Source organism: Plectropomus leopardus, chromosome 22, assembly GCF_026936395.1.
Source record: "Plectropomus leopardus strain MGB_pleo_1.0 chromosome 22, ASM2693639v1, whole genome shotgun sequence".
Lineage (NCBI taxonomy): Eukaryota > Metazoa > Chordata > Actinopteri > Perciformes > Serranidae > Plectropomus > Plectropomus leopardus.
This window is the reverse complement of record NC_142197.1, coordinates 5,034,117-5,057,061: the sequence shown is the minus strand read 5'-3', so window position 1 is coordinate 5,057,061 and position 22,945 is coordinate 5,034,117. Positions and strand designations below refer to the sequence as shown.

Sequence of the window (22,945 nt, the reverse complement as noted above, 5' to 3'; positions counted from 1 at the left end):
CTTTAAAATAAATGCACTTTAAAGTGCTTTGCAAGAGATTTACAAAGGAATCATAAAAATACTAAAGTGTTAATAAATAAAATGGAAAAAAAATCAATCATGATTAATCTAATTTTGATGAAATCAAAAATTATTAAAATTGATAATAATGATAGTAATAAAATAAGTATAAATAAATGACAACATCAGGAAATTAGAAAATTCTACATAAAAGCAAAACTAAATAGATTCGGTTTTAGTTTCCGTTAAAAAATGTAATTGTTTTTAGCTCCTCTCAGATTCTTTAGCAGGCTGTTCCAGCAGCTTGGACAGTAATGACTTAAAGTAGTGTCCCCAAACTACGTTCTGCGGGCTGTCTTGCCATTTTAAGTCTACTCAATAAACTCACACAATACATTGGTAGAAATAATTCCCTATTTTACCTGGCTAAATGTGAAAATAATCAGATTTCACAGCAGTCTCTCTGCTCTCTCTCTGCTGTTGCAGGCACTTCATGGGCCATTGTTGACCTGCTGTTTACAGTCTTGTTATGTTCTCTTCACCACTCGCAGTCAGCTCAGCTGCCTGTTGCACCACACTGACCTCCGGTGGTATGCGACGCACAGTGCATGCAAAACATCCTCACAAAAGCCTCTCCAGTCTGAAGTTAATAAAAAGATAAAGGTCCATATTTTTGACTGTATTTAAAAATCACATCGGGATTTCTGCCCAAGCCTACAGACAACGTGAAAACAATAAGGATATTGATAGGGTGAAGTGTAGGTTAATTCAGGATATGCATAAGTATTGCATTATAAAAACTGGATGGTAAAGAGCCAGTGGGCAAAAAGCAATTGATATCAGGAAGAATTTTTGGGCCGACAGTTTGAAATACGTCTCTCATAAATTGAGTGGGGACAATGTCTGATTGACAGGGGAAGGAATTTAAATGACAGATCAGCTCCTCTGATTTGGGCCATGAAATCAGCTTGAAATGAGACACAGAGGCAGACGGTTCAGAGCAGAGTGATATGAAGCCTAATGTCTTCTTATTTTTAAAAAGAAATGGCGAAGAAACCGCTCAGTATCTCGGTGGATGCTTCTATAATCTGACTAGAAGGAGGCTAAATCACAGAGCTGATGCCTGAAATAAACCTGCTGTGGCAGCTACAATCAAACTGGAGAGATGCAAATAACACGCTTTTTAACTGCACGCTGTAATAATGTTGTCATGGTAAAATTTTACGTGCAGGACTTAAACCGCAACAAATTTCTGTCAGACGATAATATGTTTCAATGCATTTTTTGTTTGTGGCCATGTATGTTATTGCTTAGATCTCTCCCTCTCTCTCACACACACACACACAAAAGAAAATTCATGTTTAGGCTCCAGCTGCATATTTGACGGATTTGTCGTCCTGACTCTATAAGATGCATCAGTCCCCAGTCACTGTCATCGTTTCTCATGACATGAAGGAAAAAAATGCTCCCTCATGCTCTCTGGGATCAACACACATTAATAAATCTGTGCTCTGGACGATGACAGGAAACAAATCCGCTGTGAACTCCAACTTTAAACTACATTCATCTTATACAAATGTAAGGATCCCCAAGAGAGACGACATCGTCAGCTGATAGTAAAAAGAAAAAAAAAAAAAGCGTGAAAGCGTTGCAGTGAGCGGGTGGGAGAACACGTTGACATATGAAACACAGGATGTGACCTCGGATCCTTTAGCCCCCCAATGAGCCGCATGTAAACATGCCCCACTTTCCATATCATAAATTAAAGCAAAAAACAGATCACAAACACACATACACACACAGTAAGGACATGTAAAGCTCTGGACAGACTCCATGAAGGGCTGGGAAAATATAAAGCTCAAAGGGAAAGTAAAGCTCTTCAAAGAGATGGATGGAGGATTTGAGCGATCGGCCACAGAGTTTAAATTTCCTCAAACCTCAAAGACCTCAGAGGTCCCCCGAAACTAACGAGTTGAAGGTGTAAAAAAACTGGTTACAAAACAGTCTCATAACTTTTGAAAAATGTGTTTACAGGACTTGATACCCTCTATGAGCTGTTAAGAGGCACAAATGCTTTATTTGCTTTTTTTTTGCTGTTAAGTTTTTTTTCTAAACATGTATTTGCAATATACATATATTTTTACTATATTTTTACTTTTATTTGACCTAAATTCTGTTCATTACTTATGAGGGGGAAGGCAGATGTGCAAAACAGGGGAAGCGTGTCAAGTATTTTTTTAAGAACTGGGAAGGGACTTATGTTGATTTATTTTGGCTTAGAGGAGGAACTCACAAGTCGATATGGCTGTATTTTGTCTATATTTTAAAATACATTTTAACCCCTGAATTCTTCAAGCAGGCTTGAAAGGCCTGTTTTCTTTAAAAATGACCATAATTGCACTATAAAAAGAGAAATTATCAAACAATTGCCAAAACTTCTGATGGTCCTTTAATGCATACCTTAAAAGGAGCATTTGCATTTTACTCAAAGTAATGGGTGATCTACTTAAGAGTCATGTTTTATGTTATAATAAGTACTTCAAACATAACATAAATTTTCCCCTACCCTTAAAAAAAGGATAGAATTATATTTGAAAACACAAGGTCTTGTAGGTTTTGAAAAATAATGTGATTCAGTTTGTTGTGGGGAAGTGAAGTGGTGCATTAAAGTTCTAGTGGTCAACATGAGTGGTAAACACCGTACATTTCAGATTATTTTTTATCTGTCCATTTATGCTGGTCTGGGTCATGCTGGCTGTCTGGAACCTGCTGTTAAGTGTGATTTTTTTTTTTTGTCAGCCCAAACACAAATCTCCTCCTTAACTCCTCCCTCGCTCACAGTCACACTTCTTAAAAATAAACACCCCTTCTTCTCCCGCATTCCAGTATTCCCAGTGCAGGGATTACACTGGGCAGTGAGGGCACGTCAGTGAGAAATCTACTGAACCACAGCCCCCTAAAATCTCACAGGTTTCAAGTCAGAAAAGAAAAAGAAAATCTGGTCATCCATGAACAAAATAAACATGCCCTGATTTTTAACGTTCGGACTGTGATAATAAATATCTGACTGAGAGATTAAAATTCCTGGAGTGGATGTGTACATCAGGAAAATGGACACATTCCTGCCATGTTTGTTTTCATCTGAAACATAAAGAGATGTTTAGAGAAATATGGTAACCACGGCGATAAATCATCCACTAATGACCTTCATTACAGAGACACTGTGCTACTGAACAGCAGAACTTAAAACACAACTAAACTGGATAAATCTGGTAGAAAATCCAGTCATAAGCAAAGAGGATTGACTCATTTTCATTATCTACTTAGTCATCCACCATATTCACAACTAATCAATTAATAGTTCTATTTATTAAATCTCTAAAAGTGAAAAATGCTGATCACAATTTTACCAGAGGCTAAAGTCATGTTGACAAATTGCTTATTTCAACAGTCCAAAACCAAAAGACTCCATTTACTTTTTTTGCTCGAAAAATGACTGAAATGATTGTCAAATCAGTTGACTTCCAATTTTGTTCCAGTTGACTAAGTGATTAATTGACTAATAGATGTTTTCTAGGTGTAAAAAAAACAACCTACTGCGATCGAAGATATTGGCCAAATTTTCCTCCAATATTAGCATTTATCAAATAAGAAAGACATTTTCGACTTCTTCCATTTTCACACAAATTCAAATTTCACACTGAGCACTTTAAAATGTAAAAACATCACTCTAGATGGGATTTAAATAACAGAGCGACCAGCAAGTTCTCAGAAAAACTGAAGGTAATTGAAGCTGTAACTCTTACTGGGATGAGAGTGAAAAATTACCCACATATAGACACTCAGACAGGATTTAAATTACTGAACAGAGCAGGTAAAGTTAAAATCACCACACATCCCCATATGGCAATAAATTCAATCCAAGTGGGGCTTTAGTCCTGTTGTAAAAGTAAAGTAATGTTCTTATTCATTCACATGCACCACATTTAATCAACACTGTCACCATGGAAACCATTCTCAGTCTGAGCAGTCACTGACAAAAGTATGCAATTTATGTTTTTTCCTCCTTCGCATCAACCTGCTATTATAGAAGTGTTTGCAACATTTTGTCACTTTTCACACAATCACAGATTTAGCAGCGTCACACACAAACCCGGTGAACCGCAATCTTAAATCCATTAACAGTCCGACATGTTCCCTCCGTCAGTATCCTCTCTCCTCATCTCTCGCCTCCTCTCTGCCTCACTAAATCAAATTGTCACTGTGTTAATGAGCCCAGAGTCATTATTAGCCCTCCACACATCAATTAAATTGATTTCTATTGCATTATCTTAGCTTGAATGAATGAAGCAGGTGTAGGAAACCAAACAGGCAGGTGGAGAAAGTTCGCCCACTAGCACCTCTAAAGCTCACTAGTTAACATCTTGTACCGAATTTGTTTAATTTTTATTTTTTTAAAACAACATTCTGCTGTTTTACCAAGAATTATGTGCTGAAATATTTCTCAGCCAGGACCAGCAACAACCTGGAGTCCAAGCTTTTGGCAACATCATCCAGCATGATGCTGCAGCGGCCAATCAAATACATGCAAGTGCATATTACTTGTAGATTACTTTTATGCAAATTTAAGACCTAAATGACTTCATCTTGACTTCGCCACTGAAGACTTGTGACTTATTCTTGACTGACTTGAAACTTGAGACGGATTTGACCCAAAGGACATTAAGACACTTTCCCTGGCACGTCAGTTGAAAGCATTTAATTGGCCAAATCATTTTCTGCAGACTTTGGACCAAACTTGAGCCAGGTTCAACTTTCTGTCTGCCGCTGCGTCCACAAAGCGAACACATGAAGTGGATAAGTGTTTGGGAGCTATCAGAGAATAATCAGCTTGGACACATTTTGCAGTTTAACGGCTGATCAGACTAACCTCTTATCATTCTCTCAGCACGGCCAACTGAGCACACAATCTGATGTCCTTTCTGACAATCAAACACACTGCCCAGACGCACAGCCTGAGCTCAACACATACATGAACACACCGTCCAGACTGTCGCATTATAATCTCACAGCTCCTATACATAGTCATAGGCAAATGTGCCTCAGTGTAATGACACTCATACCAGCTGTGATTGACTCATAAACCTCGTCTGCTGAGTTTAGAAAAGAATGCCTTAAAATATACAGTAATGGAAACATAATAGGAGGGGTATTATATAGAAAACAAACATTATAAAGCCTCCAGTCACACATGCACACACATACTAATAATACATGCTGTTCAGCTGTAATGGGGCTCCAACACTCCCAGAACAACTACACTGCACAAGTGATTCACAACCAGTGGTATTTGTACCTCAGAGAGTACTTCAGGAGTTTAGAGTGAAAATTAGATGTAAAAGATAACTATAAAAAAATAAATCCACATCAGGGTCAGCGGTAACACCAAAATATTACTGACTGAGCTACATGTAATAGAAAACTGGTTAAAATAGCTAAAACGAATGGAAAAACAGTTGAAATAGTAAGCTAAAAGTAATGGATAAATGGTTAAAGCAGTTAGCTAAAAACATTTGAAATATTAAGCTAAGGGTAATGAACCAGTGGTTATGATGGCTAATTATGTATAGATATATTTATATGTTCAGACATTGCCCTTAAGAAATAAAAATTGATTTTTTAGACAAATGTAACTGTCACATGGTCACCGTGTGCACTTTGACGTTAATACATTTTCAGCTATTAGTATAACAACTTTGAAGGATGTGCAGAGATTTGTTCTCTGGTTTTGTGCCATTTAATTTGTAGTGTGACTTATTAAAGACAAGACCCTCCTGTTCAGTTCCTTATGTCTGAAAATACACTTTTACGGCCTTTGTCCTCAGAACTTCAGTATAAAACAACGGCAGTGACATAGCAGAACAAGACAAATCTAAACACAAATCTTATTTAAACTTTAAGTTAAAGCATTTTCACATTTTAGACCATTAGCTGTGGCAATGTACTAATTGCTCTTGAGCATAATGATTGTCTCATAAGTGAAATTAAAAGGCTGTACTGTCAGCTAAAAGTGTTATTAGTCAAGACTAATTTATTTCTAACCAGCAGCCAACTTAAATCACACCAATTAAGAACATTAACAATTTTCAGTAAAGGCTGTACATATGCAATTAAGTTTCTGTCTGTGTGGAGGGGACATGTCCTTCACTAATACATAAGCCTGGGTGATGTGTGTTTCCATCTTTTGTTGTTCTTCTGTCTTTGTGAGGACCACATCTTGACAGGAAGGACATTTTGACAGATCTGGGGTTTTAGTTAAGGTAAAGGTCAGCTTTGGGGTTAGACATGTATTTGGGATGGGTAAAGTTAATGTGAGGTAACACAGTACGTCAGAGTCCTCACATATCCTCACACAATTAAGTGTGTATGCACCGCTTCAAACTTAACAACAGCTGAAGTCTGCTGTTTCCAAAATATCACGAGTCCCACGAGAGACAGTGAGTGTTTGAGGGTTTTCGTAGTGTTGCAGCAACATGAGGAACTGAACAAAATATGTCAGAAACATTTAAGTTGAAGACAAACTCACAGATTCTGTTTCAACAGCAGCACGGAAATCCCAAAACATCAACAGCCCTATTGCAAAATCAGGAAGACTATCTCCTTCTGATGACAAAACACTGAACATAAAGAATGTAAGAAAGTGAAGGTAATAAATGGCCCTTTTGCTTAATTCCTGTTTGTGTAAATATGGAATCAAAGACCCTTAATGAAGACAGGATGTTTGGTTATTTACATTTCTGCATAAGATCAATGCTGCCTTTTAGTGTACAAGTTGATTCTGCGAGGCAGTCGATGACAAGAATGGATGCTGCCTGTTTTATATTAATGATTAATGACCATGTGCATTAGGAAAACAGGGTGTGAGACAACTTTTATCACCTGCTATTTAATATATACACTGACATCAAAACTGGCATACTTGAAGTGGGTAAACTTAACAACATAAGCTGAGGGGACAAAGGGTGTATTGGAAATGAGCCTATATTCTGTGACCTCTCTACAAAAGTTTCAACACAAACTTAACATTATAATGTTCAGGAAGGCATGTTTAGGACTGTTGCATTAGACTGCATTGCTGTAACCCACATTTGGACTTTTCTATAAGTTTCCCCTAATAACCTCTCCCAAAGAGGAAATATTTTCAGTTCAGTTTGTCAGTAGATTTAGGGAGAAAATCCAAATCATGGGGTAGTAACACAAACTGTTTTTTTGGCTTTGTCAATGCTGCGAGACAGGGTATTTGGCAGTGATGCATGATAATGATTTTTTCAACCGATACCAATAAACTAACAATTTCCAGCTTCTCGTGGCCGATAAGATACCGATAACCGATAACTTCTTTTTGTTTGTTTTCTTATTACATAAGGGTATGAAAGGCTGAGATCTGGTGAGTACAGACTGATTTAATTTGTGCATTGACAAAAAGCTGAAAAAAATGCATTTTTGTAAAAGAAAGTCATTTTCTCGGAAAATCTCATCAATGGCGGGGAAAGAGTTAAAAAAAAAAAAGAAACAATGGGGGAAACCCTGCTGCTGACCAGATGACGTGTTTTTGACTAATCTAGCAGGTTCAGCAGTTTGACACGCAGCATAATGCAGTGTGTGTACTGGAGGAGTGAAACCATGGGATAAAAGGGGCGAAATCAAAGTAATTTATGCTTATTATTTTCGGTTCTCTTCAGCGCCCAAAAATTTTATTATCGGAATTATCGGTATGACGTCATAAGTCTCATTATCGGGCCGATAATTATCGGTCCCGATAACTATCGTGCATCCCTAGCATTTGGCCTTGGTGGGGTCTGAGCTCTCCAACCGCCCGTTAAAATACTATTCAAATTCATCCAACTGGGCTGGTTTGACACATTTTAAGGATCTACTGCTGTGAGGAACTTAATATTTGCAAATCTATTCAATAGTTACCCTTTCATGCAACTGAATTTATTCATAAAACATCCCCAGAGATAGTTTTTGTCTTTATCAAAACAAAATCCTGGTGGCAGAATAATGTGACCTTTAATGTGTGACTCCTGCAGTGATTCTTAATTTGAGGTCTGAGGACCACAAAATGGTCTCTGTGGGGATCAGTTGGGTTGAGGAATAATTTGTTTTCAGGAACAGACTTTTATAAAAGACAAAAACGGAACCACATTTTTATACTTTTAATACTTTAACTACATTTTATAGATTATATTTACAGGACATTTAATGTCACGGAGTACCTTTACTGTGTGGTATTTTTACTTTTAATGAAGTAAAAGATGTAAATATTTCCTCCACCACCACTCCTCATAAATTTGGACATGTTTTCCAGCTTTGAGACATTTACAAGAGACTTTGTAAACGAATCAGGAAAGCAGCGTTTGACTTGCCTCACCTGTAATAGCGAGCGGAAGTTAAGAGACAAAAACGGGAAGTGGAATATACAGGACCTAAAAAAATGTACAGGACACGAGGTAGATGCTGACATAACATGGAAAACTCAATCCCCTCACACAGAGGGCCGTATAAATTGTTCACAGATCACTGTTTGGACATATTTGTCCAATCATTAATTTACAGATATATTGAAATGTACAGAGTGCAGACTGTGTGCAGGCAGGGACCCAACAAACCAGCTGAGCTCATGATTTGTGTTTGTTTACTCAGCGTCTCTCCCTCCGACCCCCGACACATGCATACTGCACCGTGATAGCCGTTTCCTTCCTTATATGTGCTCTGTTTTCTCGTTGTGTGGACGATTCCACAATTTGCAGAAAGTTCAAATGGGGATATTTATGTTCCTCTTAGCGCTGCACTGTAAAAAGATATTTCCATAAACATATTTGAGCTTTAGTGGCAGTATTTTACTAATCAAGTCAAAGTATCAAAACAATAATGTAACAATATTGCCTTACAAGTCAAAGTCCTGAATTCATAATCGACACGAGTAAAAGTAATGGAATATTATCAGCAATATAAAGTATTCAAAAATAAAGTATCAAAAGTAAAAGTACTTAACTCATTATGTCCCTTGTAACTGATGATAACATATCAGGCCTACACAATTAGACTGCTAGAACATCAGCGTGTAAGCAATGTATTTTGATATAAAAGTCCATGTAACAAGAGGTAAATTAACAAGACAACAATTTTTTTTGTACTTAAAGTATTCATAAGGTGCCAGAGTGCATAAAACTGCATCAACATAGAGCCCACAACCCTCGACAGAGGTCCTAGCTAAGCTTCTAATGTCCTAAAATCCTAGAAACATCCTAAAGTCCTTAAAATGTCCTAAAATCTGAGAAATGTCCAAAAATCCTAGAAACATCCTAAAATCAGAGAAATGTTCTAAAAACAGAGAAACATCCTTAAGTCCTAGAAATGTCCTAAAATCCAAATTACGTGTATGGGTTTGCTGTGACTGGCCCTCCTATCATTTTGCATCCCCAAAGTCGTCCCCAAGAGAAGCAAGTTGAGTGTCCCTGACCTAAAGAGAATTATTTTTGCATCTAATGATTAAAAAATGACAGTTTATTAAAAAATCTCAAATTAATACATAAAATGTGCTCAATCTGTACATACAGCAGTTAAGGGGGGCAAATGAAAAAAAGTGGCCTTCTGAGAGTTTCCCTGCTATTGTTTGAGTGTCTATAGTTATTTTTGACAGCTTTAAATATGATATTAATCTGCTGGAGGATCAAGGACTCTAGAGGATAATGGTGTGAGGTCAGATCTGTAAATAACTCTTCCTATAGTTTCAGCTCCCGTGCATATCACACTCCTCCCATGACACACACACACACACACACACACACACACACACACACACACACACACACACACACACACACACACACACACACAGAGAATACAGTACCTACTTGAGCAGAGGGACATTACATACAGGCTGTTTCTCACTGGGAAGTTTTCTGCTGCTGAATTTAAATGCAGACCTGCTCGTTCTTTTTTCACAGATTCATGAGTTTCACCACCGTCACTCATGTTTGTAATCCTGCAGCTAAGACACAACACACATTTAATATAAAGCAATTTCCACTCTGTGTTAGGCAGAAAATGGATGAACAATTTTGAGATGCTGGCACTTTACCTCCATTATTTCCTTCTCATCAGCTGGAGTTTCTACTGACTACAATAAAAGTTATCAAAGTTTGCGTAATGAGTACCACTTAAGGACATCAGCATTTAATTGAGGGCTGCACACGAAAAGTACACGCAAAAAAAAATGTCTTTTCCATCTCATTAACATATTAAAGTACAGAGTTTTCAATCGAAATTTCCACTGCATTGTAAGGTTCTACTAGATGTGGTGTTCGACACAGTAGCTAAGTAGTCTATTAAATGTAAGCTGTTGAAAATTAAAGTATTTAAGTGGACCGAAGATTATTAAAATATTATGTATCCATCTCATGTCACATTCAGCTGCCGTGCAAATTTTTGCCAAGGTCCACAACTGCCTCCCAGGCTTTCTTGAAGCTAAGGTTATTTCTAGGATTTGAGAACATAGGGCTTAGCTAGGACCTTCATCAGGGGTGCGGGGGATCCTTCACTGGCACTTTTTTTTTATAAACAAGCCCTGTTTTGATACCATTTTATGCACTCTGGCACCTTACGTATACTAAGTGTGAATCACCTTATTTTTACTGTGAATTAGAAAATGGTTGGGGGGCCACCTGGCACCCTATCAGGGGCCAGATCTGGCCTGCAGGTCATAAGTTGAGTATCACTGACCTATCACAGTACTGAAATGAATGATCCCCCAAATCATCACAGCTGGACATTTTCCTTATTTCATTATCTACTCTCTCGATTCTCATGTACTTTTACTCATGAAGGTCGATAAATTTTGCTGATGCTTCTTCAATTTCAAATGTAGTACTTTTACCCGTTAAGGACCGTTGTCTTGCTGTGGTTTTAAGTCCTTCTTTGGCGGCTCAGTTCATATCTGTTCTCCCTCTCACTGCTATATGTCTTCCATCTTTAGCCTCTATAGCTCCTCAGATTCGGCCGAGAGGACTCTTGTTGTCTTAGGATTGAATTACTGTTGTATTGAACTGTCCAAACAGGTCCCAAGGAGATAATAGAGAAGCAGACTGACTGGGATAATGTAGAGTTAATTAAAGTACAGTGAGAACTAAACCCAGAGGGGCTATAAGTGGGATTTATTTACAGACTCACTGCAGGAAATGGCCACGTCTGTGAGTCCTGATAGTGTTATAGATCAATACCAATGATTCACCTGAAAAAACACGCGCTGATACTTCTGGCTCAGGAGAGTCTAAGATAACTCTTAAAAACTAGGAAAAGCCCACAGTGAGATGAAAAGTCAAAAAGTTTGTTCATGAAACAGAAAAGTTCAGAATCAACCCAATACTCAGTGTAATTGTTGTCACTGTACGTTTCTGCAAACCACTCTAGAAACGTTGATATAATATGTATGAAACATGCAAGTGATCTATGGTTTTCAGAAATGTACTATGCCGACATTTTCTCCTGGCAACTGGGCTGAAAGAGTAATCCATAATTTGGCACCTGTCTATTATAATTATTTATTTATTTATTTATATATTTTATAATTATTTTTATCTTTATTTTATTTTTCCTATCTTTGTTATCTGTGTAAAGCTGGATGGGATTGTGTGGTTGGGAATCTGTGTAAATGACAATCATGTATATACATGTATTCACATGTCAAATGATTATATTTTTAAAAAAAAAATAAAGTGACTAACTAAAAAGATTTTTTAGTCTTTTGAAGGACATGTTTTTTTTTTTTTGTTAAAATAATGGCTTCACATTCAGTCTGAGGGATGACTAATATTTGGAACGACGTCAGATATTGGCACTCTAGGACAGTTATAAAATAGGAATAAAACTTTGAATTAATAGTATACAGGAGTGTTTTTATCCTTCAATTTTATATACCTCGTTTGGGTTATGTGTGTTATATGTTCATAATTCGCTTTACTTTGTTTTATTTATCATTTTACTGTGTGTTTCTACATTTTATGTTCCACTGAAATTCTGTCTTTTTTGTGTATTCTTTAGGTGAACATTTGGAAAAGAGCATTATGTATATAAGAGTCCTGCAGACAAACAGTGTTACAAACCCGCACCAACAAAGTACTGAAACTGACCATTTAGCTTTAATTACCTTCAAAACAAATCTGCTCCCTCCCCGATAAGTCCTGTGAAGTGACCCTGTGATTGAACACAGAGACTACACAATGACTCACCTTAAAGTGCGTTATTTTTACTTGTGAAATTGGAATATGTAGAAACATCAATTCAAATTAACTGTAAACTCTCTGGCAGAACCAATCAGCGACAATGTTGCTACTCAGTATGCTGAGGTTGCTCTGCAGAAAAACATTACTGTCGCTTGGTTCACTGTTTTAGAATCACAAATCCAGCGGAGAAATAGTGTCTTTCACTGGCTGTGCTCGATGACATATTTTTTCCTCACATGTTGCCCACCCATATTTAGCGGCGTTCATTTTTACACATGCCTTTGAATTCATATAAATATACTTTGTAACTGTTACACAACTTTTTTGCAAATCATCGGGTACCCCACCTGATGCAGAACTGCAGGATGTTTGCATTATTTAATGTGGAATAAACCCAAACCAAGTAGAAAAAATATGTATTTTTAGTAATTTTGGTGACATATCCTTTTAAAAACAGAAACTGTTGGTGTGTTTGCGATTAAATATGTTTATCTAGCATGTGCGCTGATATCTGAGCTCTTATCAGTGAACACACCAGCCTGGCTCATGTATCATTAATATGAGAGTTCGACGGGTTTCGTATTCGCAGAGTAATAAATCTATAATTCCTGACAGCCCAAACCATTACCCACCATTGTTTAACCAGAGCACATTATGTAATGGTCTGCATCAGCTGCTGGCTCTGCTTCTGCACAAACTACTCGACATGAAAAACACAGTCGGCCTCTGTGACTCCTGAATCCCTCTCCCCACTTCTTGCATATAGATTGAACATTAAGATACTAAGTTGTGGCCTTGTAGGGCAGCGAGTGAAAGACATCACGGTGTGCTTCCCTCCGGTGTCAGAGGACGGTGGGAAGACGACATCCTGCCGCAAAGGACGACAATGATACAAGGTCTCCTGAAGCAGTTTAGCTCAACACATATTGTCATTCCCACTAAAGAAAAAGTGAAGGAAGCGTTTATAAAAAGTATTTATTCTAAAAGAAAAAGCAAAAATCAAATCGGAAAAGTGACAATTTGTTGTGTCAAACTGTTTCTGGGACCACTAACTCCCTGCAGTCTGTTGCCGAGCAATCAGCAGAGACTAAATCTCACAAATCCTCCAGTAAAACAGAATCAGAAAAACAAGATATAATGGTTTCCTTTGGAAACTTCAGCGGAGCTATGGGGTTGATTTTAGGCATTTTTGGACCAGAGGAATTATTCAATTCTACTAAAAAAGGGATTTCTTGCCATGACTGACAGCTGTGACAGCCAATCCATGCGCTCGCATTCAACAGGGCTGCTCGCGATTGGTCGGACAAGTGTTTTGGTAGAAATACCCCCACCGCGGAAATCCGTACTGCACAGGCTCTGGCTCCCAATGGCATCACCAGGGCAAGACGGCAGCGGCCGCATTCACTTCACTTGAGCATACTGGGACTAAGTGGGGACGCGTTGTCCATCTTTATCTACACAGGCAATTAAAGAAACCCAGTGTGTTTGCCCCAATGTATTAGTCTATAATATAGTGTTTGGATATTAAAGAATTCATCAAGGTAAATGGCCAAAGATAAAATGTAGCCTATTTTTTTTTAAAAAAAAGCCCTTTTAATGAGAAAATTGCAGCAGATTGTTGCTGTTAAAAAAATGTTGTGTGGACTTTCAAAGCAGATCAGTAACTTTAATACCTCATGTCTCTGCCTGCAGGAGTTTTCCATTTTTCTCTCTGCAGAGCTGCAGTTTAGTTTCTCGCTCAATGCTGAGAAAACAGGCTATCTCTGAGGTTATCAGGTTATTGCCACATAAACACATTAATGCTGCACAGACTCACTCTCAGACCCCTCCTGCAAGGTAATCAGTGTCAGAATAAAGAGAAGGTTAAATCAATAATCAGATCAGGTGGAGTCAGGGAGCGTTCATTGGATCTGTCCCACATGTTCCTCTGTTACAAAGTGGCTGCAGTGCAATTATAAGTGAATTTAAAACTCATTAGAAATGTTTTGATTCCAGCCCCTGTGAATATGAAGAAATGCTGCTTTCCTCTGATTTCTATCATTGTGTTTTATTGTAAATCTAATATATTTTGTTTTTCTTGACTGTTGTTTGGACAAAGCAAGACTGTTACAGAATTCACCTTGAGTTTTTCTCACATTCAAAATACTGATGTTATTGTAGTTTTGAGATGAAATGCAATGCAAACAGATGGAGACAAGCTAAAGCAACTGCAGCACAAATTGTGTAGACAGCTATATATATCATTGTATAAGTGAAATGTATCATTGTAAAATGGAAAAATGGAAAGTGTAAATGCAAAAGTTTAAAAAATGATCATGAAAACAGATTTAATATCTAAGAGTAATTCTTAAAGAATATGTTATCTTGAACTTATTATCCCTTCCTTTTTGCAATGTATTCTTCTCCAATTGTCCTTTTTTAATTCTTAGTATTTAAAAAAAACAGGGTTCCTACAGCTTAAGGCATGATTGATTTAATTTAAGACCATTTTTATAATAACCAAAGTTAGGGTTTTTTACTTTAGGTTTACTTAAGGACAATTGTACCCACATTTTTATTGAACATAAAACATTTTGGTGTGGTTAGCATTGGGGAAAAAACAGCACTTTGAGCTTTCTCTGCACTTTCGGTTTGTTCTCACTGCATGTAAGATTCCACGGCTTTATTTATTTATTTATTTATTTATTTATTTTACACCATGAGGAGTTTAAGTAGAGGGATTGGGTAATAAATAAATAAATAAAAGATGTAAACATTTACTTGGAGATGTTACAATCCAACATCAGAAAAAAAATACTCTTAAAATTATTTATTTAGACCTTTTTTTCTGTCCACACACTCAGATACAGCAGAGTTCCCCCTGCAGGCTTCTCTCTATCTTGTGTGCTGTTAAATGGATGGAAGATAAAAGTAAGTGTGTGTGTAGCGTTGTGGTATGTGTGTGTTTTGAGTGTGTGAGGGGGGCTGGTCTCTGGTCTGAGGGGCAGGAGCCTTTAAAAGAGTCAGAATCTGCAGCAGTGTCACTCGGACTCAAACCTGCAGCTGCTGCGCACCACGAGTGGAAAAATAACTGGATTTTATTTAGCTTTCTGATCCGAACGGCTTTCCTCTGTGTGTGTCCATGTGCAACATCATCACACACATGCTGGAGTAACCTCGGAGTTTGACGGCCACACTGTCTCCGGTGGTGACGGGAGCGCACAGGCGGGCAGCCACCTCCGTGCGCCCGGAGGAGAAGCGGCCACCATGCCGTTCCCCTGGGAGAGCTCGTGCAACATCACGGGCACAAACTGCAGCAATGGGTTCAACTTTACGCAGCAGCTGGAGCCCGGTGCCACCGCTGGGAACATCAAGGGGAAGAGAAACGACACGGACCCGTTTGGACGGAACGAGGAGGTGGCCAAGCTGGAGATCACCGTCCTGAGTCTGGCGTTTATCGCGGCGGTGGTGGGCAACGTGAGCGTACTGCTAGCCATGCACAAGACCCGGCGGAAACCCTCGCGCATGCACCTGTTCATGAAGCACTTGAGCCTGGCGGACCTGGTGGTGGCCTTCTTCCAGGTGCTGCCGCAGCTCTGCTGGGAGATCACCTTCCGCTTCTACGGCCCGGACTTCCTGTGCCGCATCGTAAAGCACCTGCAGGTGCTCGGCATGTTCGCCTCCACTTACATGATGGTGATGATGACTCTGGACCGCTACATCGCCATCTGCCACCCGCTGCAGACGCTCCAGCAGCCGACGCAGCGCGCGCACATCATGATCGGCTCCACATGGGCGTGCAGCCTGGTGCTCAGCACCCCGCAGTATTTCATTTTCTCCCTGAGCGAGGTGCACCCCGGCTCGTCCGTCTACGACTGCTGGGGTCACTTCGTGGAGCCGTGGGGGCTGCGCGCATACATCACCTGGATGACGGCCGGGATCTTCCTCGTGCCCGTGGCCGTGCTCGTGTTCTGCTATGGACTCATCTGCCGCACCATCTGGAGGAACCTCAAATATAAGACCCGGAGGAAGAGCTCGGGCCCGGGGGCTGAGGCCACCAAGAGCGGGATGCTGGGCAGGAGCTCGGTTAGCAGCGTCAGCACCATCTCGCGCGCCAAATTACGCACGGTGAAGATGACTTTCGTGATCGTGCTGGCGTACGTGGTGTGCTGGGCGCCTTTCTTCACCGTGCAGATGTGGTCAGTGTGGGACAAGAGTTTCTCCTGGGACGGTGAGTCACACGCCCGCCGGGAGGACGCAATCTCTCCGCTAACTTTACGCAAAGTTATTACGAGTAAAAATAAACAACCTGTATCCATTTACACCAATTATTAACGTATTCGGGGATAACGTTTTTCTGGCAGGTGTCCCATTAAAATGCAGTTTAAAATGTGTATAAACCGCACCTCTACATTGTCTTTTAACCCTTAGAAACCTGGAGCAACATCACTTTTCTGTGCTGCTTTCAGGCGCCTTTTACACGTATTTAAACCTTTGAACCCTGAGCAAATTGGTGCAATACATTAGAAATTAGATTTAGAATTTTTTTTAAAGCTATGGGATATATCGAGGGAAAAAAAAGAAAAAAGGGAAACTATATTTATTTTTAAATCATAATAATTACTATCCGTATTTAAAATGATGCTACAGACTTATAATTGTAAGCATGCTTTCCAGGTCTTTCCCATTTTTATGTATTTTTTATTATTCTAATTTAAAAAAATATATTTTCAAGTAGCCTAATTTTCTTATACAACTTATTTGGTACTAATTTTTGGGTCATTTCTTCTCCTGTTGCTCATTGCCTTTTCACATGTTTTTAAAAGATTAGCTCAGGTTTTTAAGGGTTACATTTATTTTACCCAAGGGAAAATCTGTGTTGCAGCCTTGACTTGAACATAAAACATAATGAAATACAGGCAACACTTTTCAGAATATCTGAGCAACTAGCGGCTAAATCAAAAAGGGGTTTTTGTCTCTCGTATTGCTTCATTTGACAAATCTCTAGAGGCCTGAAAAAGAAAAAAATATCCAGTAAAGATTAGAAAAAGATTATAGAAATGTCTGAAAATGATTTTTTTTCTATCCAATCCACTCCATAATTTGTTTGGAATTAAAGGGGATCTTTAAGTATTGCATTTTTATTTGAAATATCATGTTTCTTACTTTTTTTTTGCTTAATTAAGATATGACAAAATCAATAAAAACTGATGCCTTTAAAATGAGCAACTTTTAGACCGATGCCAGTTTTAGGTGGTTGATCTATAAATGGACTACAGTCAAACTGCTCACAATCCCACCTACATAATCTGTTCTAATGAATCTGATTATTTAGGAAAATTACAGAATATCACCAGCTTATAACACTTGTATGTACTCAGGTGTATTTATTAACTATTTAAATAACTTTAATTATTGGAACAGTGTAGATTTAATGGTTTTAATTTTTTTTTCTAAAACAGCAATAATAATGTTTGCACCTACGAATAAATATTTCCTCATGCTTTTATGATTAAAAAAACTGCATTTTAGGCTATTGAATTCATGCTTTACAGTTGTCAAATAAAAGCAGTTTTGTAAGTGTGGAGGATCACTCTGCAAAAGGAGGAATATTTTAATATTTGCTTCTTTCGATTTAAATGCATAAAAAAGTGCAGTAGGTGGAAAAAGTGGAAATATTTCAGTTTCATGTGGCCAAACTGTTCCAAAATGTAAATGAAATATTTTTCATTTTGTTAAAAGTCAGACATGTGCAGTCAGTAGTGTGATTTTCATATGATGGAGGCGAGGATATAAAGTGAAAACCTGCCTGAAGGAGCTGCTGCTCATCCACCTGAAGAATTTCATTTAACTGAGGCCAGCTGCAGCTTTCAGAGGTGCAGATTAATTTTCAGGGGAACACTGAGTTCTTGTCCTTTTTTTTTGGTGTGAAAAAGGTCAAAAGTGAACATGCTGAATATCAGAACCAGCAGCTTAATTACAAGAATTTGCAGGTGTTGGTCAAAATGCATTCAAGGAATAAAAAAAAAAAATAAAAACATATTTTGGCTGTCAGGACTGACTGTGTTCAGTGAAAGGGGGTGTCGACCAATCAGCAGCCAGGCAGAAACATGAATGAGCTGTGTGTGTACCCAACAACCAATCACTGATCCCCACTGTTTGTCCAGGAAACTCCTCCTTTGTTTTTATTGTATGTCATTTAACTTCTCAGCTACTTTTAGGGAAGAACAAGGTCACAGTTAGTCATGTCTTACATAACGTTTGTTTGCTACACTTTAATACTTGATGTTAAACTCCAGTGATCAATTTATCAACTCTGATCTGAATAGTTTTCTCTGCAGTGTTTATGACTGAATAGCAGGTGAAAAAAAATGTTTGCAAGTATTTTTGGTTTGTTTGATTGTTCTTTTTTTTTGCTGACCTGAAAGACACATCGACAAAGTCGTGGGGGGATAAGTTACAGGACTGTAAACAGCCGGCAGAGAGAGAACAACAGCGGAATACCGTCATGTTATCAAGGATTTATTTCGACCAAACTGGAGCTTGTGATTGTTGGAACAGTGGACTTACTAACTAGATTACTAGAAAGATTAACAAAGACAGTGAGGTTTTTTATGTCTGTGGCAAGTTTGATTGAACTGTGTTTTAGGATGAGTTAACGAGGAAATTAACCCTTGTCAGTCTTCTACGACCAAGAGAAAGCTTAAAAGTACAAGCACAAAGCTGAAAGTATATACCATATACCCTGGATAAATTTCAGGAATATATGAAGGTACGAAATATTACATACACCCCAAGTAGGGTTGCAAATTGTAAGCACTTTCCTTAATCAATTAGTCGGTAAAATTAACTATCGATTAATCATTATTTGATGCAATTTTGCATATATTTTGACAGCATTTCATAGCCTATCAGTTATCGACTCATTAAGTCATGAACGATTAGATGTTATCATCCCTACATCCAAGCCTATTTGATTAATAGTTAGTTGCAGCCCTGCACAGTGCATATGAAGGTAAATGTTAGCAGAACAGAGGTTTCTTTGAGGGTTGTCTGTCAGCAGTGTATTTCTCTAACATTTAATCTAAAATTCACAAGTCCAAAAATGTAAATCCACTGATTACAGGCTCAAACCGGCACTGGGGTGGAGAATAAACATTTATGAGGCAGGTCAGTGACTCCGAGCTACAGTTCGACTCCCTCCGGAGAAAAAGTAAACACCTCAGATTAGTTGCTGAAATCTGGGAGCGTGCCTCATAAATCTGTCTCTGTGTTTCTCTGCAGACTCTGAGAACACCACGGTGACGCTCTCCGCACTGCTGGCCAGCCTCAACAGCTGCTGCAACCCTTGGATCTACATGATCTTCAGCGGCCACCTCCTCTCTGACTTTGCCAGCAGCCTGCCGTGTTGTCACTCACTGAGGGGTAGGTTCAGCCACCACGATTCAGACAGCAGCATCCGCCGGACCACGCTGTTGTCCCGCCTGCAGGGTCCACGCCTCTCAGAGCCATTCAGAGACCTCAACCCTCCCCCTAAAAACTGCCCGCAGGTCCCATCTGCATGCTGACCGCTGGGAACACTACCTGTGTGTCTGGTTGGCTTAAACAACACAAAAAAACATGAGCTGGTCTCAATATGCTGCTTTGTAGCAGCAAAAAGGAAGGTATGACTTCATCTGCGGGTGCGGTCTACAGCTTGTTTTCTTTGGTCCGATCCAGAGTGGAAAAGTTTACTCTGTGGCGATATTTGCTATTTGTTTCTTTAGCTTCTCACAGCTGTTGGAAAAAAGAGCTTTAATACCTCTTTTCAGACTGCCAGGTTGGAGACTTTGAAGGTTAAACAGAGTCAAAACAATTCCAGGCACTTCAAAGGGTGACTTTGGTATTTCTGAATTTGGACTCCATTTTCCCATGTTTTGGAGTCTGAGTAACTAATGGGAACAATTTTTGACATTGGTCCAGTACTGAGAGACAGTAAAACAGGCTGCAGTGTAACTACTAGCGGCATGTTCATGCTGGGGGGGGGGTTCACTGACAGGCTTGTTATTTTAAGTGTCTAAAACATTATGGAAATAACTGATCCCTAAAGAGATAGACCTTTTTGTTAAAGAGCATGATCCTTTTTGCTCAGCCAGAAAAAAATCACAGACAAATATCTCAATATTGTAGTGTTGACTGTGCTGTTGTTTAAACGCCATACACTCTTGTTTTTTGTTAAACAAAAAGTATTTCACTCTTTATGAAAAGGTCTATTTCTGTATAGATCCTTTCCATAATGTCAGAGACTTATATTACTAATCTGAGCCTGTCAGTGGCAAAATCAAGCCATTGTAGTTGGCGTATGTAACGTTTCCCACATTATGACTGCTTTGCTGATTGTGAATATGATTGTGGGCGTGACGACTGACGGGACCAAGTTGGAGCAGGTTTGTTCCAGTCTGGTCAGCTGGTGTTGACAGTCTGCAGATAAAATCACACAGTGTGTGATATTTAAGTCTAATCTAAAATCTGAACATCCAGTCGCTGACGGTCGTTTTCATAGAGATTATTTTAAACATGTTTGATATTTTATATCATATGTCAAACTATCCAAACATGTCTCTTTAAATTTACAGTGTTACACACACATACACATAAATATAATACAGCACAGTTACTTCTCTTTTTAAAAAAAAAGGTACTAAGGCCGCAACTAATGTCTTTTTTGATATCATCAGATGGTTATTTTGCAATTAATGATTAATGGTTTGGTCTATAAAATGTCAGGAATGTAAGCAAAGAGGTTTTCCAAAAACAAAGTTTACATATTCAAATAGTTTGTTTTGTCCAAACTTCAGTCCAAACCCTGAAGATGTTCAGTGTACTGTCAGTAGACATAGACGACTAAATATTTATATTAGAGGAACTGGAAACGGGGAAAAAACTTTAATGATTAAACTCTCATTAAACAGCTGCAGATTAATTTCCTGTCTATTAGCTCAGAAAGGTGCACAATCTCCACTGTATCCACAGTACAGTGTTATATTTTAGTTTGTAATTTAAACTTCTTGAACTGTAATTATTTTTCAATCAAACTAAAGTCACATTAAAGGTAATGTGAGTTTTTTCACATCATGTTCATTATCACTGGTTATTAAATTGAAGGCAGATATAAAGATAACCAATTCAATCTAATATGTAATATAAATTATATTAATCCTGTCAATACACTAGCCATGGGTGGTATGTAATATGTAATATTTTATACCTCAAATTTCACTGGGGTATACAGTATATGACAATGTATTAGTGCAGCACTAACAACCCCCTGACAGTGCATATGCAACTTACTTCAGACTAAAAAACACACCTATTTTCTGTATTAAACAGAGAAATACAACTGTGCGCCTTTTAAATTCAACTTTCTCTTGGTCACAGAAGACCTACACTGTTTAATTGCCCCGTTAACTCATCATAAAACACAATTCATTCACGACAGCAAAACAGAAATGAAATAAAACTCATCCAAAAAAACATGGTTACTTTTGCTGATAATCTAGTTAGTAAGTCAACTGTTCTAACAATCAGCTTCTATTAGGTCAAAATAAATCCTGAATTCATGAAGTTATAAGTAAAAAACACATGCCATTACAGAGACTCTGGTGGTGCGTGCTGTGCACTACATACAATGATTAAAAAAGAAGAGGAGGGCCTGTATATATAAGGGTATGAAACTTCTGGATTTCTGAATACCATGGTATACTGTAATGCCATGATGCTGCCAAAGCACGCACACACACGCACACGCACGCACACACACACACACACACGCACTTACTTGCATTGAAGTCTACATAATGGGTTTCTAACTGCTTTGGCTCTTTAAGATTTGGACACTCAGTCCCAGGTGTTGTCGTTGTAAAGCTGTTTATCACTGTAATGTTTTCTGTATCTATATATTGTAATATATATTGCACATGTTGTAAAGAAAGATAAATATTGTTCCTTATAACCTCACATGATGTGTAACCATTTTCTGTTTGCATATGCAGTAGGACTGCAAGATATGCAAGATATATAAATAAATAAATCATATTGTGATTATTTTGACAGTCATGGCAGTATGATTTAACATGACACAATGATTCCCACAAATTTTCCTGCACAAATTTCAAAACTTTTCCATGGCTCTTCAAGGACTCATAATAAATAAAAGGTTTTCTCGCCCCACTTGTCAGCATGTCAACATATCAGATTCAAACTCTATCAAAACATAATTTCAGCAAGCTGGCATAAATGAAGAGAGAGAGGGAAAATGGGAAGAAAATAAAGAAATGTGCGTGAGAGGAAACAAAAAGTCAACACGTCAACAGTTACATCAACAGCTACAGAAAATGAATTTGTCATTATGCTATATTTCATTGAAGCTTTCGTCACACACAACAAAATTCCATGACTTTTCCAAAACTTTCAATTATTCCATGAGTTTTCCACGCCTAGAAAATCTTATTATGTAATTCCATGACTTTTTACATTTTTTCCATGAGTATGAAAACCACCCTGCAACATTATACAACACAGAAAGGCTGTCTACTGAGTTGTGTACACGACTCTGGTCTACTGGCAATGGGAAAGCAGTCACATACTAACTTTAGTGTAAAAAAAAAAAAAGGTATTTGTGTTTGTGCCACCTGATGATT

At 38.3% G+C, this 22,945-nt stretch overlaps 1 protein-coding gene and 1 long non-coding RNA gene across 3 annotated transcripts in view; one reads left to right on the top strand and one right to left on the bottom strand.

Moving 5' to 3' along the window:
• The window catches only part of LOC148185849 (uncharacterized), a 37,545-nt gene that overhangs the window by 4,357 nt on the left and 10,243 nt on the right, over window positions 1-22,945 (bottom strand). The gene's annotated exons all lie outside the window — the stretch shown is intronic.
• LOC121961611 (arg8-vasotocin receptor-like) lies at window positions 14,676-22,469 on the top strand. The gene is made up of 2 exons (XM_042511667.2): window positions 14,676-16,497; window positions 19,551-22,469. Exons 1-2 carry the CDS (start codon window positions 15,534-15,536, stop codon window positions 19,832-19,834), a joined length of 1,248 nt encoding a protein of 415 aa, XP_042367601.2. The 5' UTR covers window positions 14,676-15,533; the 3' UTR covers window positions 19,835-22,469.

Coding starts and splice junctions, on each gene's coding strand:
- LOC121961611 (XM_042511667.2), top strand. CDS start 15,534: ATGCCGTTCCCCTGGGAGAGCTCGTGCAACATCACGGGCACAAACTGC. Junction 16,498..19,550: donor CAAGAGTTTCTCCTGGGACG/GTGAGTCACACG, acceptor GTTTCTCTGCAG/ACTCTGAGAACACCACGGTG.